This window comes from Schistocerca americana, chromosome X (genome assembly GCF_021461395.2).
Source record: "Schistocerca americana isolate TAMUIC-IGC-003095 chromosome X, iqSchAmer2.1, whole genome shotgun sequence".
Classification (NCBI taxonomy): Eukaryota; Metazoa; Arthropoda; class Insecta; order Orthoptera; family Acrididae; genus Schistocerca; species Schistocerca americana.
This window is the reverse complement of record NC_060130.1, coordinates 541,489,074-541,506,352: the sequence shown is the minus strand read 5'-3', so window position 1 is coordinate 541,506,352 and position 17,279 is coordinate 541,489,074. Positions and strand designations below refer to the sequence as shown.

The 17,279-nt window shown below is 45.6% G+C and overlaps 1 protein-coding gene across 1 annotated transcript in view; it reads right to left on the bottom strand.

Moving 5' to 3' along the window:
* Positions 1 to 17,279, bottom strand: part of LOC124556143 (glycine-rich cell wall structural protein-like) — a 139,865-nt gene that overhangs the window by 83,294 nt on the left and 39,292 nt on the right. The window contains exon 4 of the mRNA XM_047130157.1: positions 9,124 to 9,201. Coding sequence (XP_046986113.1) covers positions 9,124 to 9,151 — 28 coding nt within the window. The 5' untranslated portion in view covers positions 9,152 to 9,201. The remainder of the gene's footprint in view (positions 1 to 9,123; positions 9,202 to 17,279) is intronic.

Genomic DNA, 17,279 nt, shown 5'->3' with positions numbered 1-17,279 from the left:
GGCCTATACCCGTGGATGTCAACCAGGTGCAGTCTTCAGGATCTTCCAAGCTGATGATCGATGTTCAGGTCAATGGTTGGCTGCTGCAGATGCAGGTGGATACCGGAGCAGCAGTCTCACTGATCAACTATTCCTCTTATGCTAAGATTGGGGCGCCCCCCCCCCCCCATGGCGCCCACACTTTGGCGCCTCCTTACTTATAATAAGCAAGCGATCGCCCTCTTGGGTCAGTTCACGGCTTCCTTCACGTATAAATCGGTTCGCTGGGAAGTTACCTTCAAAAAAATGGTTCAAATGGCTCTGAGCACTATGGGACTTAACATCTGTGGTCATCAGTCCCCTAGAATTTAGAACTACTTAAACCTAACTAACCTAAGGACATCACACATATCCATGCCCGAGGCAGTATTCGAACCTGCGAACATAGCGGTCACGCGGTTCCAGACTGTAGCGCCTAGAACCGCACGGCCACACCGGCCGGCGAAGTTACCTTCCTTGTGGTCAACAATGCGGGCACGGCGGATCTCTTTGCGTTGGATGCATTCTGGGCCTTTGGCTTTGCCATTGATGACAATGTTCATCTGGCGTCTTCCCAGGTTCCATTCCTGGCAGTCGATAAATTGTGCACGGAATTCCAGAACCTCTTCTCGCTGGGCATTGGTTGTGATCAAGATTTTCATGCATCGCTCGAGCTGAAACCGCCTGTCTGCCCAGAGTACTTCTGAGTTCGGCATGTTTCCCATGCCCTCCAGCAGCCACTTCAACAAGAAATGGACCGTCACACCACAGAGGGAGTCATCACTCCAGTCCATTACAGTTCATGGCCGACACCCTTGGTTGTCCTCAAGAGACCAGATGGGTGTCTTCGAGTGTGTGGCGACCTCAAGGCTACAGGTTGAAGACTATCCCCTCCTGCATCACAAGGACCTGTTCTCTAAGCTTGCAGGGGGACAATTTTTTTCGAAGACTTCGAACAGCTCTTGCGGGATGTGCCAGGTTGTATAAACCACCTGGACGACATCGTCGTCACCGGCCGTACCGCAAATAAACAGGATAAACATCTCAGTCATCTGTGATAATTGTTCCTGCGCCTGGGGACTGTGGGACTAAAATGCAACCTTGCTAAATGCTCCTTTTTTCAATCTGATATCTCCTACCTGGGTCACATCATTTCCCGGGGTGGCATATCCCCTACCTCCTCCCACATCGCCGCTATAACGGCCCTTCCTCGTCCGCGCGACGTCCACCAATTGCGGTCTTTCCTGGGTAAAATTGCTTACAATCAAAAGTTAATTCCCTCCACCGCCCACATTGCAGCGCCCGTCCATCACCTATGCCGAAAGAGTGTGCCTTTTCATTGGTCCTCGGCTTTTGAATCGGCTTTCCAAACTTTAAAGCGGAGGTTGCACTCTGCAGAGTGTCTCATGCTATATGACCTCTCTCTTCCTCTCCTCTTGGCTACGGTCGCCTCAGACTATGGTGTTGGGGCTGTCCTTTTGCGCCGTCTACCGTATGGATCAGAAAGTGTGGTGGCGTACATATCTAAATCCCTTACACTACGGTCGCCTCAGACCATGGTGTTGGGGCTGTCCTTTTGCGCCGTCTACCGTATGGATCAGAAAGTGTGGTGGCGTACATATCTAAATCCCTTACAGAGGCCCAACGCATATATTCTCAAATTGAGATGGAGGCCCTAGCCATCGTGTTTGCCCGTAGCAAATTCCTCCCATACCTTTACAGTAGGTCTTTTTGCTTAGTCACTGACCATAAGCCCCTCGTGGCCTTATTTTCCCCATCAGCCCAGTTACCCAAGAAGACCTCCCACCACCTGCTGCAATGGGCCCTATTCCTTTCACGTTTTAGGTACACCATCCATTTCTGGCCCACTTCGCAGCATGCCAACTCTGATACCTTGTTTCAGCTCCCCTCTGGCCAGGATTCGGCATTCAATTCGTCGGACCTCCTAATTTTTCGGGTCGATGACGACATACAGGATGCGTTCGCTGCATTCCCAGTTACAGGTGAGAGAATGGCTGCAGCGACAACTGCAAATCCGCTTCTCTAACTGGTGCGCCGTTATGTTCTGCGCGGCTGGCCGACACTTCCTCCGCCTCGCGGCCAGGCTGATCTCCGATTCTTTATCTCCATCCACCATCAACTGGTGGCTGTCAATGGGGTGCTCCTCCGTGCGGAAAATGACGCCATTCCACGAGTCATCATACCAACTTCCCTGCGGTTCTGGATTCTCCACGTCTTACATAAAGGTCACTGGGGTATTGCCCGAACGAAAACCCTCGCAACTCACCATGCCTTTTGCGTAGGCATGGCAGCGGATGTGTAGCGCATGGTTCGGGGTTGTCAGCAGTGTACCCAGGCCCTTCCCGCACCACCCCGGTCCTTCAAATCCTGGCCGGTAGCTTCCCTCCCATGGGAATGCATCCATGAGCATTTTGCAGGACCCTTTCTCGGCACTTACTGGTTACTCATCACGGATGTCTACTCCCACTTCCCTTTCATTATCTGATGCTCCACTGTCACCACAGAGAATACCATCATGACCCTGTCAAAAATATTTTCCATTGAAAAACTTCCTGTCACCTCGGTACCAGACAATGGCTTGCAATTTCGCAGTCAAGACTTCGCCAAATTCTGTCTTCTGTCACAATAATGGTATCCACCACGTCTTTACCCCTCATTTCCATCCTCAATCCAATGGAGAGGTTGAGCACCGTGTTGGCACTTTTAAAACTCAAATGAAGAAGTACACAGAAGACTATTCTCTGGAAGAAGCTCTTATGTCATTTCTCAGTACCTACAGGGCCATGCCAGTGGGTGACAAGAGTCCAGTCAAACTGCTCCATGGTCGCCAACCTTGGACCCTACTCCATCTCCTCCTGCCACAGGTTGGACCTTGTGCCCTGCCAGGCGCTTCCCGACATTCATCCGGCTCCAAGGTGTGGGCTCGCGGTTTTGGGCCCTGACCCAGCTGGCTTCCAGGTGTCGTTATCTGGCCCCGTGGTCGACAACTGTTCGACGTAAACCTGGACGACAGAGTGGTTTCGCGTCACTGCAACCAACTGCATCCTCATTTCCTTGAGCAGCTGCAGCCCCAAATGCCAGCCCCTCTCTCTCTCCCACCACTGGTCCCTTCCTTGGGGCCTAGGTGGATGCCCTCAACTCAGTTGGTGGATGATCTTCCCAGAGACAGCCAGCAGATGCTGGCTGCTAGGCCTGTGCCGCCGCATACTCTGGATCCGGTATAGCTCTGGGACCTTCCCCTGGACATACATCCTGGCCCCTCTTCAGCGCCACCTCGATTGCACGACACAGACGTCCCTATGTAGCTTGTCTAGCCTGACGTAGCCTCGCAACCACCACTGCTGCGGCGTTCCAGCCGCCTCGTGTGGAAGGCGGCGCCCTACTCTCTGGCGGCCGGGTTCCACCGCCTCCTTCAGGAGGACTTCGCTGCAAATCAGCCTACGACACCGGGCTATATTGGTGCTCTCTCCCCCGTGGTCGTCCGTGCCACACCAGCTTTATCCAATGGGGGAGGGGTGTTATACCAGAGCCAAGGTAGGCCCTGAGGGCCTGCAACCCATATTACACCACAGAGGACGAGGTTGTCTATGCCCAAGGAGTACCAGAAGCACCATGTTAAACACCAGCTATTTACATACAAGATAATGGAAACAGACATTCCGAGCACTCCTGCAGGGGGAGCTCAAGCCTCGGCCTGCAGGAAGTATCACTATGCCAAAACCTGATTCGCTGGAGACGGCTGTTTAGGTGCTAGAAATAGCCCCGAAGTTCAGTTCACTCCGGATGCCGACCTCGTGTACTTCGATCGCTGAAGATTATGTCTTTGTGTCTGAATTGGGCTCTTACTAGTGTATGTGTAATACCACGAACCTTTTTGGAAGTTTAGAAGTGAACTTTTGTTTGCCTCACTTATGAGACTTTTACTCAAAAAAATGGTTCAGATGGCTCTGAGCACTATGGGACTTAACATCTGTGGTCATCAGTCCCCAGAACTTAGAACTACTTAAACCTAACTAACTAAGTACATCACACACATCCATGCCCGAGGCAGGATTCGAGCCTGGGACCGTAGCGGTCACGCGGTTCCAGACTGAAGCGCCTAGAACCGCACGGCCACACCGGCCGGCAGACTTTTACTGGCATCGTTATTGTTACCTTTCGTTTTTTGCTCAGTCATCAACCGTGTGAACTTACATCAATAAAAGTTGTGTTTGTGAAAAATTACGAATTGTCAGTCACAACAGTTTCAATTTCTTTGTGCTTAAACTGGGAATGTAAAGAATGAATTCATGTCAGTGGAACGTATTTGAACCACCTTCGCTTTGCAGGTTAACTGAGTTGTTTGTCACAAATGTTGACAAAATTCAACACCAAATGCAAGGCTTCAGTAGAGCTAGTTCGAAAGTAGAATGAAAATCAGTTGCAGTAACACTAAATTAATGAGTAACGAAAATATTATAAGTGCAATTTTACAATTAACTAATTTCGTATTAACCGCAGAGAAAATAAACGTGTGGATGCATACAGAAAGATTTAGTTGTGTTCTGTACTGATAATACTTTAACTGTATGTACTAGGTTTTATTTATTCGTGACCTGTTTCAGCGATACAATCAGCATCTTCAAGCCCCTCTAAAATTCACGGTGATTACTTTTACAACAGGAAAAAGTTATTATCATCATCTTGCGAGTATTCTGTGACTGGTGCAGGTTTTCGCTTCCTGTATTCCACTTCCTCGGACCATACCAGCCTCTTTCTTATAGCTCTCTGGCACCCATCGCGACCCCATCTCCTCCTTAGGTCATCCATTCTTTCCTCTTTCCGTTTGGATCCACTGCTACTCTTTCTTTGGTCATCGTCTATCGTCCGACCTTTACAGATACCCATACCATTTTAGATTTCCATTTTTATGGCCTCTGTTATTGATTTATCGACACCCATAGCTTATCTTTTGTTGGTATTTGGTATACATTCCAGCTTGGAGTTGGCACAGCTTCATCTCCAAATGTCCATCTCCAGTGCAACATGTTTCTCTGAGGCTTGTTTATTGCCCATATTTCTGCTCCGTACGTAGCGACGTTTTCAACAGGTGATCGGTATGTCCCCCCTGGTTGGCCCATTCAATTATTTATATCATCTTCACTTTTCCCATTTGGTAATATAATAAGCCCAGATAGTTAAAAGACTTACATCCCAGATCTTACTGGCTTCAAGCTCCAGATTCTCCATGGTATTTAAGTCAGCCTTCAGATAATCGCTTTGTTTCAAGCTTATTGTGAGGCCTCGTCTTTCATATTCCTCTTTTAACTTCCGAAACATTAACTCAGCATCATCCTGGTCTCCTGCAGCCATGATCAAGTCATCAGCACAAAGAAGTGCATACAAGCTTTCAGCTCCCCTTAAGGACTCCCTGGCCTCCACATCTGTTCTTCCAGGCTATAAGTGCTTCCTCCACATATACTGACGGAAAAAAAGCAGCACCAAAATATAATTAATGTAGGGTAACGAAATTTCGGGAACACATTTGTCTAGGTAACATATGTATGTGATTAACACTGAAGGAGCACAGGTAACTTAAGCATTAGGTAAGCCATTGCAAATGTAAAATGCTGGTACATTAATAACCGATGTAACCGCCACAAAGTCGAATACAAGTATGCAAACGTGCATGCACTGTGTTGCACATGTGCCAGATGTCAGCTTGTGGGATGGAGTTCCATGGCTGTTGTACTTGGTCGGTCAATACAGAGGCTGTTAATCCTGGTTGTGGATGGCGAAAATGTCTAGAAGATCAGACACCACATATTCATACAATTGATTCAGCTAGATAGGCAATGGATCGACCTACTTCAGTGCGGATGCACAAGTACGTCCGACCTCCTGCGTAGCGAATATAGTGGAAATGGACAATGACAGCAGATAGGTGGCGCTTGGTGGGAGTGTGCATTGGCCGTGAGGCGTGCCGAGATCGTCCGTGCAGTTGAGATAACGTTGTGTCCCAGATGGCGCAGTGGTCAACGCAACTGCCTGGAAAACAAGAAATCCTGTGCTCGAGTCCCGGTACGGCATACATTTTCACTCATCGCCACTTATTCCGCACAATGTCCAGATGCAGCCAATATCAGTAATTCATTTCTTCTCCGCCTCCCCCCCCCCCCCCGCCGCCACTTTCAATTAACGTGCAATGTATTACAGCACACTGACACCACGCATTCACATAACTTAAACTGGAACGCTCACGTAGATAACGTTGTGGGGAAAGGAAACCAAACACTGCTTTTTAAAGATGTAACAGGTGTACTAAAGAGGCAGCCTACACTACGCTTGTCTGTCCTCTACTAGAGTACTGCTTTGTAGTATGGGATTGACAGAGGACATCGGAAAACTCCGAAAAAGGGTTGCTTGTTCTGTATTATCATGAAGTAGGAGAGAGAGTGCCACAGATATGATGCACGAATTGGGGTGGCATTACAAACAGTACTGTAAGGGGATTAAAAATATTATTAGGAAGGAAAAGAGTATATGGTGCGCAAATAAAGTAGCTAATTCACAGGATAAAATTAAAATCATGTGATCAGTTGTGAAGGAAGTGTCTGGTCAGCACCACAAGGTCAACGATATAAAGTCAGTTCGTAGTAAAAGTACTTCTGTTACTGATAAGTCAGATATATCTACAGTATTTGTTCTGGCGTAACCACAAGCGCCGGAACGAAGAGAAAGAATGGAAGATCAGAGAAGGCGGTGAGGCGACATCTGCCACTAGTGCACTGACCACGACGTCACCGCGATAGAAGCGGCATCCAGCCGAAGTGAATATAAGCGTCGTTCCTGCCAGCCTCGGCCTAACATTAGTGGACAGTATTCACAGAGTATTAGTACGGCCTACCAGAGAGTGCTACGATAGCAGTTATTAGTGATCCACAAACGGTGTGTCAAACTTGCATGATCATTGTAGATAGCAAAGAACTCGGATTTATGTGGCCTGTCGCTCGTCGCTTGCGACACCATTATTTCAAGGTTAAGTATTGTCAGTCTGCTTTATTGAAATAAAACTACTAATGTTATTTGCTTGAATTGTTGTATAGCATTCCAAGAATGCAGCATCCTTTAGGCACCCTATACGAGACGAGTGGGCAAGACCCCGCAGTAATTAACAATCATTTTCTGAGCACTGCTGGTGAATTAAATAAAAACTGAGTTTCTACAGGGAATCGTATAACTTGCTTGGAAAATGCCTTTCCGAGACTGATGTCTGGAATACTCCTCTGTGGTATTGAGAAAGTGGAGACTGAGTCAATTATTAAATCACTGAAGACTAAAGACTGCCATGTATGTGATGGAATGCCTAGCAGAATATTAAAGCACTGTGCTGCACATGTTAGCCCTGTACTTAGCCATATTTGTAAATTTTCGTTTGAGAATGATCAGTTTCCTGAACGATTAAAGTACTCAGTAGTAAAGCCGCTTTATAAAAAGGGAGAGGGGATAATGTAGACAATTTTGGACCTAATTCTATGCAATCAGTGTTTGCTAAATTTATTGAAAAGGCTGTGTATGAGAGAATAATTGATTATTTTATTTCACATAATTCGCTATCAAATGTGCGGTTCGGTTTTAGAAGTGGATTAACAACTGAAAATGCTATATTCTCTTTTCTCTGTGAGGTACCGGGTGGATTAAACAAATGGTTTGGAACGCTAGGCATCTTTTTTGATTTAACTACATTGGTTCTGTTTCAGATAGTGTAGTTCATGACATAAGTTCATGGCTTGTAGAAAATAAGCTAACGCTAAATCATAATAAGCGTCAGTTTTTACAGTTTCTAACACACAATTCAACGAAACCCAAAGTCTTAATTTCACAGAATGGGCATACGATTAGTGAAACTGAACAGTTCAAATTTCTAGGTGTCTGGATATATAGTAAACTATCGTCGAAAGCCCACCTTCAGTAACTTGTTCAATGACTTAATACTGCCATTTTTACTATTCAAACAATATCTGAAGTAAGTGATCGTTCGACACGAAAAATAGTCTACTTTGGTTATTTTCATTCGCTTATGTTGTATGGTATATTATGGGGTAACTCTTCCCATTCTGAAAGGATATTTTTGGGTCAGAAACGCCAGTTCGGGCAGTAAGTGGTGTAAGTTTGCGAACCTCTTGTCGACCCCTGTTCACTAGTCTGGGTATTCTGGCATTGGCCTCTCAATACATACATCCCTTACTCTCGTTTCATGTTCACAATATCAGCTTATTCCCAAGAATTAGCAACTTTCGCGCAGTTCAAAAATGGTTCAAATGACTCTGAGCACTATGGAACTTAACTGCTGAGGTCATCAGCAGTTAACCTAAGGACATCACACACATCCATGCCCAAGGCAGGATTCGAATCTGCGACCGTAGCGGTCGCGCGGTTCCAGACTGTAGTGCCTAGAACTGCTCGGCCAGTCCGGCCGGCTTTCGCTCAGTTAATACAAGGCAGAAATCCAAAATGCATTTGGAACGCACTTCCTTGACTCTTGTGCAGAAAGGTGTGCAGTATACTGCTGCATCCATTTTCAATAAGCTACCACAAGAATGCAAAAATCTTAGCAGTAATCTATGCGCTTTCAGATCGATAGTGCAAAGTTTCCTCATGGATCACTCCTTCTATTTTGTCGAGGAGTTCCTTTAAAAATTCCTGTGTTGTAATGTTGATTGCGTTTACAAAAAAATAAGGCTTGTCTTTTTTTGGGTTCATAAACATTTTATTTTATCTGTTATTTTGTAATTTCATGTACTGACACATTCCCTAACCTTGGATATTGGCTCCTCAATTTAGTCCTACGAAACTAGAAATGTGAAATAAAAAGCATAAATAAATAAGATCATAAAAAAGGCGCTTTTCTTTGCGGCAGCTCGCATGAAAAGATTCGTTTTCTCCCGCGCGCAGTTCGAGAGTGGAACGGTAGAAAAGTAGTCTGAAGGTGGTTCGATAAACCCTCTGCAAGGTATCTGAGTGCGAATTGCAGAGTAATCGTGTAGATGCAGAAAAAGAGCACATAAAAGTGTACCGTGTGTACCACACACACAGAACGCTCACCTTCACTGGTGAGCGTTATGCAGCGCATCCTGTCCTGTTGCCTCGGAAGTGTCTTGGTGCTTCGTTTTCTTCGTAAACCTAAGAAACAGAAATAAAATAATGTTAATATCGAGTACTGCATAAAAATGGTCATTAAGATACGTAAATGTGCTTTTAGTAAAACAACTAGTCCATCTTGCATTTAACTTGGACGATGATGTGCTCAAGGTAGCCTAACATTTTCATCAGTTTCGATTACTGGCTATATCGGTACCTCATCTGTCATCCTATGATACCCACCAGGCCGACAAATTTCAAAAAAATTTGCAGGTGTTTCAAGACCAAAAGAAGGTGGTGATTGCGGAAACTAGCAATCTAGAAAAATGTTCAAACTTTCGGGATTTTTATTGCCTAAGTCCTTCGATTAATAGAAACCCTTCTGTATGCAGACAACCCACCCGATGAGACAGTTGTTCTCACCGGTTTTTGAAATTCTGTATAATTAACAAATTATTAAAATTCTAACTCGGAAACTAATGGCCATGCATTGGGCTTACTTAAACTTCTCCACAGACATGTAAGTGTACAACTCCTTTGGGTTAAAGGACTCTCCAGTACCACACAGAATGAGCTTGTACACCAATTGGCAAAGCAGACGGCAACAGAAGGTAATTGAAGAAAGCTTCAGAAGCAAAGATCACATTAAAGGTATTTTAATGTATAGTCGATTTCGAGGGAGCTATGAGACAGATTTTCTCAACTGCAGTAAGTTACGTCACAATGAGTTTGTCTTCATCTTGAAGAAGCTGATCTTGTAGGAATGGGAAGAAATGTAGAGTCTTCCCAGTTGACAAAGAGACAACACAATAACAGAGTCTCATACAATTCAAAAATCCTGCTTGTCTTACGCAAGATTATCTACACGCCATACAAACTGGACACGAATGTTACCCGCGACATTCGTACAGGGCCAAAAGATTCGCGTGTCTGTTCTGCCAGATTCACCCATATGAACTTGCGCAAGTCAATCATGTCAAATGCGAATGATTAAGATCCAAAGACAGTAAAGCATGTTATGCACATGTACAGATGGCGGCAGTACCATGTATAGAAGGTATAAAAACGCAGTGCATTGCGAGTAGTCGTCATTTGTACTTTGGTGACTCATGTGGAAAGGCTTCCGACGTGATTCTGGCTGAACGTCAGGAATTAACAGACTTTGAATGCTGAGTCGTATTTGGAGCTAGACGCATGAGATATTCCATTTTGGAAATCGTTCGGTATCTACAGCGTCAAGAGTGTGCTGATAATATCGAATTTCAGGCATTACCTTTCTCCACCGACAACACAGAGGCCGACAGCCTCCACTTAACCGACGGCCTTCACTTAACGACCGAGAACAGTGGCGTTCACGTATTGTTGTCAGTGCTAACGGCGGGCAAAAGAAGGCTCGACACGTTATTAGCAGGTACCCCATGAGTTTTGTTCTCTCAGTGTATACGGCATTAATTAAAGCAGGAGTATGTAAGCATGTATTGAACTGGGGACCTAGAAACGACAGAGAGACTTCGTCCCCGCCGTAGCCCCCAGTGGTACACAACCCCACAACAGGCTACAGCAGTCCACTCACCCCACCAAAAAAAAAATGGTTCAAATGGCTCTGAGCACTATGGGACTTAACAACTGAGGTCATCAGTCCCCTAGAACTTAGAACTACTCAAACCTAACTAACCTAAAGACATCACACACATCCATGCCGAAGCAGAATTCGAACCTGCGACCGCAGCGGTCGCGCGGTTCCAGACTGAAGCACCTAGAACCGCTCGGCCTCACAGGCCGGCATTGTGTCTCTGATTTCCTATCTGTCAGTGGCCTTGCTGGCCTCCAGCAGCCTTAAGCTTAACGATATGCAAGTCATTACGTTGTCATTACTTTATGAATATGTGACACAATGTTTGTAGTGGGATCAGCTAGCAGGTTGGGATAGGAACCCAGAGTGCACATTATATGTTTGTCTTGGGTGTGACCTGTGATTTGGATTTGGAAGAGGATCCTGCAGTGTCTCCTGATTCCATTAGCTACATCCGACTGCAGATAGTTCCTCATGTCGCCACCTCGTTTCAGGAGCCACGTTTGTTCGCTTGAAAGCTTATGTGCATTATCAAAATTAGTTGGTGTCATTTTGTGTGTCTATTGGGAACAGCTGGTCAGGAAGGAAACCCAGAGAGTAACAGCTACGTTTGTAGGGGGTCTCACCCGTGATTTGGAATGGGCTCTGGTGATGTCTATTAAGTGCACTGTAGCAGCTGGCTGTAAATCGTGGCTCATGCCTGCACCTGTACTCAGAGGCCATTGTCGTTTGCTGTTTGATTTAGACGGCAGACTCAATTAATAAAGACAATTGACCTCACCTGCCTAGTGAAAATACATTTCGCACTGTGGAGCACCCATCTCTGAAGCGACCGCTGTCCTCTGCTGTGGAACCCAGTGGAAGTCTTACACCAAAGGATCAGGTCATCTTGCAGCTACCTAGAATACAGTTTGTTTTACCTCTGCTGTCTGGTGGAGTATTGTAACCACTTCCTCTTTAAGGGGGTAATAAAGTACCTTGACGCAAAAAATGCAATTTTCTTAATTTGTCCCAAAACATTCTTCGTTCTTTTAGCTTTACATAGTGAAGATTTCAACACAAAATCTTTGTTGGTTGCCGAGTTATAGGGGAGTATACATTACGGTGAGTGCTTGACTTTCGAAATTTCCATACCCACTCACTTTATTCATTAGTTTCTGTTGGTTTTCTAACTGTCAGCTTTACTTTACTTTACCACTGTGGGGAGCCGGACTTGGGTATCACGGGGATATCAACCTCGTCCCGTCTGTCCCCAGATCGGTCTGCCGCTGTTGTTGCCCCGGTTGCTGCCCGCAGTGGGGCTGAGCCCTCGCCTGTGGTTGATTGGGAGGTCGTTCCAAGGCGTGGAAGGCAGCGAAAGACGTCCCCGGAGGCTGATCAGAAAGCCTCCCCGGTGCGTCTGACAGACAGGTTTCAGGTACTGTCTCTGGCTGAGCCAGATGCAGCTGCCTGCCCTGTTTCAGAGGATGATTCTCAGCGTTCAAGGTCCGGGCAATCGCAGAGGGTGGGCTTATTGGTAGTTGGGAGCTCCAATGTCAGGTGCGTAATGGAGCCCCTTAGGGATAGGGCGGTTAAGGAGGGGAAGAAATCCAGTGTGCAGTCCGTGTGCATTCCGGGTGGAGTCATTCCTGATGTGGAAAGGGTCCTTCCGGATGCCTTGAAGAGCACAGGGTGCAGCCAGCTGCAGGTGGAACTAATGACGTGTGTCACTTTGGATCTGAGGAAATTCTCTCTGGATTCCAGCGGCTATCTGATTTGGTGAAGGCTCCCGGTCTTGCTTACAAGATGAAGGCAGAGCTCACCATCTGCAGCATCGTTGACAGAACCGACTGCGGACCTTTGGTGCAGAGCCGGGTGGAGGGTCTGAATCAGAGGCTCAGACGGTTTTGCGACCCTGTTGGCTGCAGATTCCTTGACTTGCGCCATAGGGTGGTGGGGTTTCGGGTTCCGCTGAATAGATCAGGAGTTCCCTACACTCAGCTGGCGGCTACACGGGTAGCGGAGGCTGTGTGGCGTGGACTGGGCGGTTTTTTAGGTTAGAAGGCCTCGGGAAAGTACGGGGTGGGCTGCAATCTCAAAGGGTGCATGGCAAATACAGGACGTGCTTGGATAAAGGAACAGTCGGAATTGTAGTTGTAAATTGTTGTAGTTGTGCTGGGAAAGTCCCTGAGCTTTAAGCGCTAATAGAAAGCACAGAAGCTGAAATCGTTATAGGTACAGAAAGCTGGCTAAAGCCTAAAATAAGTTCTGCAGAAATTTTTACGAAGTCTCAGACGGTGTTCAGGAAAGATAGATTCGGCAGAATTGGTGGTGGAGTGTTTGTGTCTGTCAGTAGTGGTTTATCTTGTAGTGAAGTCGAAGTAGATACTCCGTGCGAACTGGTATGGGTGGAGGTTATACTTAACAGCCGAACTAAGTTAATAATTGGCTTCTTCTACCGACCCCCAGACTCCGATTATATAGTTGCTGAACAGTTCAGAGAAAATTTGAGTCTCGTAACAAATAAATACTCTACTTATACGGTTATAGTTGGTGGGGACTTCAACCTTCCCTCGATATGTTGGCAAAAATACTTGTTCAAAACCGGTGGTAGGCAGAAAACATCTTCCGAGATTGTCCTAAATGCTTACTCCGAAAATTATTTCGAGCAGTTAGTCCACGAACCCACGCGAATTGTGAATGGTTGCGAAAACACACTTGACCTCTTAGCCACAAACAATCCAGAGCTAATAGAGAGCATCATGACTGATACAGGGATTAGTGATCACAAGGTCGTTGTAGCTAGGCTCAATACTGTTTCTTCCAAATCCACCAAAAACAAACGCAAAATAATTTTATTTAAAAAAGCGGATAAAGTGTCACTAGAAGCCTTCCTAAGAGACAATCGCCATTCCTTCCGAACTGACTATGCAAATGTAGACGAGATGTGGCTCAAATTCAAAGATATAGTAGCAACAGCAAATGAGAGATTCATACCTCATATATTGGTAGGTACACAAAACAGGTCCGAACGCTGTTACAGAGGCAACGGAAAAAGCATGCGAGGTTCAGAAGAACGCGAAATCCCGAAGATTGGCTAAAATTTACAGACGCGCGAAATTTGGCACGGACTTCAATGCGAGATGCCTTTAATAGGTTCCACAACGAAACATCGTCTCGAAATTTGGTACAAAATCCGAAGAAATTCTCGTCGTATGAAAAGTACACAAGCGGCAAGACGCAGTCAATACCTTGGCTGCGCAGTGCCGATGGTACTGTTACCGACGACTGTGCCGCTAAAGCGGAGTTACTGAACGCAGTTTTCCGAAATTCCTTCACCAGGGATGACGAATGGAATATTCCAGAATTTGAAACACGAACAGCTGCTAGCATGAGTTTCTTAGAAGTAGATACCTTAGGGGTTGCGAAGCAACTCAAATCGCTTGATACGGGCAAGTCTTCATGTCCAGATTTTATACCGATTAGGTTCCTTTCAGATTACGCTGATACAATAGCTCCCTACTTAGCAATCATATACAACCGCTCGCTCACCGATAGATCTGTATCTACAGATTGGAAAATTGTGCAGGTCGCACCAGGGTTTAAGAAGGGTAGTAGGAGTAATCCATCGAACTACAGACCTATATCATTGACGTCGGTTTGCAGTAGGGTTTTGGAGCATATATTGTATTCAAACATTATGAATCACCTCGAAGGGAACGATCTATTGATACGTAATCAGCATGGTTTCAGAAAACATCGTTCTTGTGCAACGCAGCTATCTCTTTATTCGCACGAAGTAATGGCCGCTATCGACAGGGGATCTCAAGTTGATTCCGTATTTCTAGATTTCCGGAAAGCTTTTGACACCGTTCCTCACAAGCGACTTCTAATCAAGCTGCAGGCCTATGGGGTATCGTCTGAGTTGTGCGACTGAATTCGTGATTTCCTGTCAGGAAGGTCGCAGTTCGTAGTAATAGACAGCAAATCATCGAGTAAAACTGAAGTGATATCAGGTGTTCCCCAGGCAAGCGTCCTGGGACCTCTGCTGTTCCTGATTTATGTAAATGACCTGGGTGACAAGCTGAGCGGTTCTCTTAGGTTGTTCGCAGATTATGCTGTAATTTACCGTCTAGTAAGGTCATCCGAAGACCAGTATCAGTTGCAAAGCGATTTAGAAAAGATTGCTGTATGGTGTGGCAGGTGGCAGTTGACGCTAAATAACGAAAAGTGTGAGGTGATCCACATGAGTTCCAAAAGAAATCCGTTGGAACTCGATTACTCGATAAATAGTACAATTCTCAAGGCTGTAAATTCAACTAAGTACCTGGGTGTTAAAATTACGAACAACTTCAGTTGGAAAGACCACATAGATAATATTGTGGGGTAGGCGAGCCAAAGGTTGCGTTTCATTGGCAGGACACTTAGAAGATACAAGTCCACTAAAGAGACAGCTTACACTACACTCGTTCGTCCTCTATTAGAATATTGCTGCGCGGTGTGGGATCCTTACCCGGTAGGATTGACGGAGGACATCGAAAGGGTGCAAAAAAGGGCAGCTCGTTTTGTATTATCACGTAATAGGGGAGAGAGTGTGGCAGATATGATACGCGAGTTGGGATGGAAGTCATTAAAGCAAAGATGTTTTTCGTCGCGGCGAGATCTATTTACGAAATTTCAGTCACCAACTGTCTCTTCCGAATGCGAAAATATTTTGTTGAGCCCAACCTACATATGTAGGAATGATCATCAAAATAAGATAAGAGAAATCAGAGCTCGAACAGAAATGTTTAGGTGTTCGTTTTCCCCGCGTGCTGTTCGGAAGTGGAATGGTAGAGAGATAGTATGATTGTGGTTCGATGAACCCTCTGCCAAGCACTTAAATGTGAATTGCAGAGTAATCATGTAGATGTGGATGTAGATGTACTTTGAGAATTACACTGAAGCGCCAAAGAAACTGGTATAGGCATGGATATTCATATCCAGAGGTATGTAAATAGGCAGAATATGACGTTGCGGTCGGAAACGCCTATATAAGACAACAAGTTTCTGGCACAGTTGATAGATCGGTTACTGCTGCTACAATGGCAGGTTTTCAAGATTTAAGTGAGTTTGAACGTGGTGCTATAGTCGGCGCACGAGCGATGGGACACAGCATCTCCGAGGTAGCGATGAAGTGGGGATTTTCCCGTACGACCATTTCACAACTGTACCGTGAATATCAGGAATTCGGTAAAACATCAAATCACCGGCATCGCTGCAGCTGGAAAACGATCCTGAAAGAATAGGACCAACGACGATTGAAGAGAATCGTGCTGCAAATTTCAGTGCTGGGCCATCAACAAGTGCCAACGTGTGAAACATTCAACGAAATATCATCGATGTGGGCTTTCGGAGCCGAAGGCCCACCCATATACCAATGATGACTGCACAACAAAAAGATTTACGCCTCGCCTGGGCCAGTCAACACCGACATTGGACTGTTGCTGACTGGAAACATGTTGTCTGGCCTGACGAGTCTCGTTTCAAATTGTATCGAGCCGATGGAGGTGTACGGTTAATGGAGACAATCTCATGAATCCATGGACACTGCATGGGACTGTTCAAACTGATGGAGGCTCTGTAATGGTGTGGGGAGTGTGTAGTTTGAGTGATATGGGACCCCTGATACGTCTAGATATCTCTGACAGGTGACACGTACGTAAGCGTCCCGTCGGATCACCTTCATCCATTCATGTCGACTGTGCATTCCGACAGACTTGGGCAATTGCAGCAGGACAATGCGACACCCCACACGTCCAGAATTGCTACAGAGTGGCTCGGGTACACTCTTCTGAGTTTAAACACTTCCAATGGTCCCCAGACTCCCCAAACATGAACATTATTTAGCATATATGGGATGCCTTGCAACATGCCGTTCTGATGAGATCTCCACCCTCTCGTACTCTTACGGATTTATGGACAGTCCTGCTGGATTCATGGTGTTAATTCCCTCCAGATCTACCTCAGATATTAGTCGAGTCCATGCCACGTCGTGTTGCGGCACTTCTGGGTGCTCGGGGGCCGCCTACACGATATTACGCAAGTGTACCAGTTTCTTTGGCTCCTCAGTGCATATCTCATTCTTCTGTGTCACAGAACGGCTCTGTAATTGCGATATCATATTTTTAGGTACAGATAAACTCTTCAGTTGATTGCTTTAGGGAAATTTGTTGCTTCAACTGTGTTGTGTTTTTGAGTATGGAGCCTAGTGTCTGTAGCTTTATTAGTGCAATTCATAAGGTGTTTTTTTATTTATAAATGGGAACGCTCAAAGCATACTATAAAACAAGGAAAGCATGCTTTCAAGCAAACAGACTCAGTAATTTATAGGCGAATATTAATAATCATAACCACAGACCAAATTCTACGATCAAAGAAGTGAAACCCTATTTCAGTGTTACAGAATCTGCTGCATATAGTGGAAATATGGTTTTTAAAGTAGATTTTAGTTTTAAGGAAATAAAAGGATGTGTCTGCTGATTCACTGAAAATGCTAATGAGTCATTCAATTCCAAAATTTGGAAGA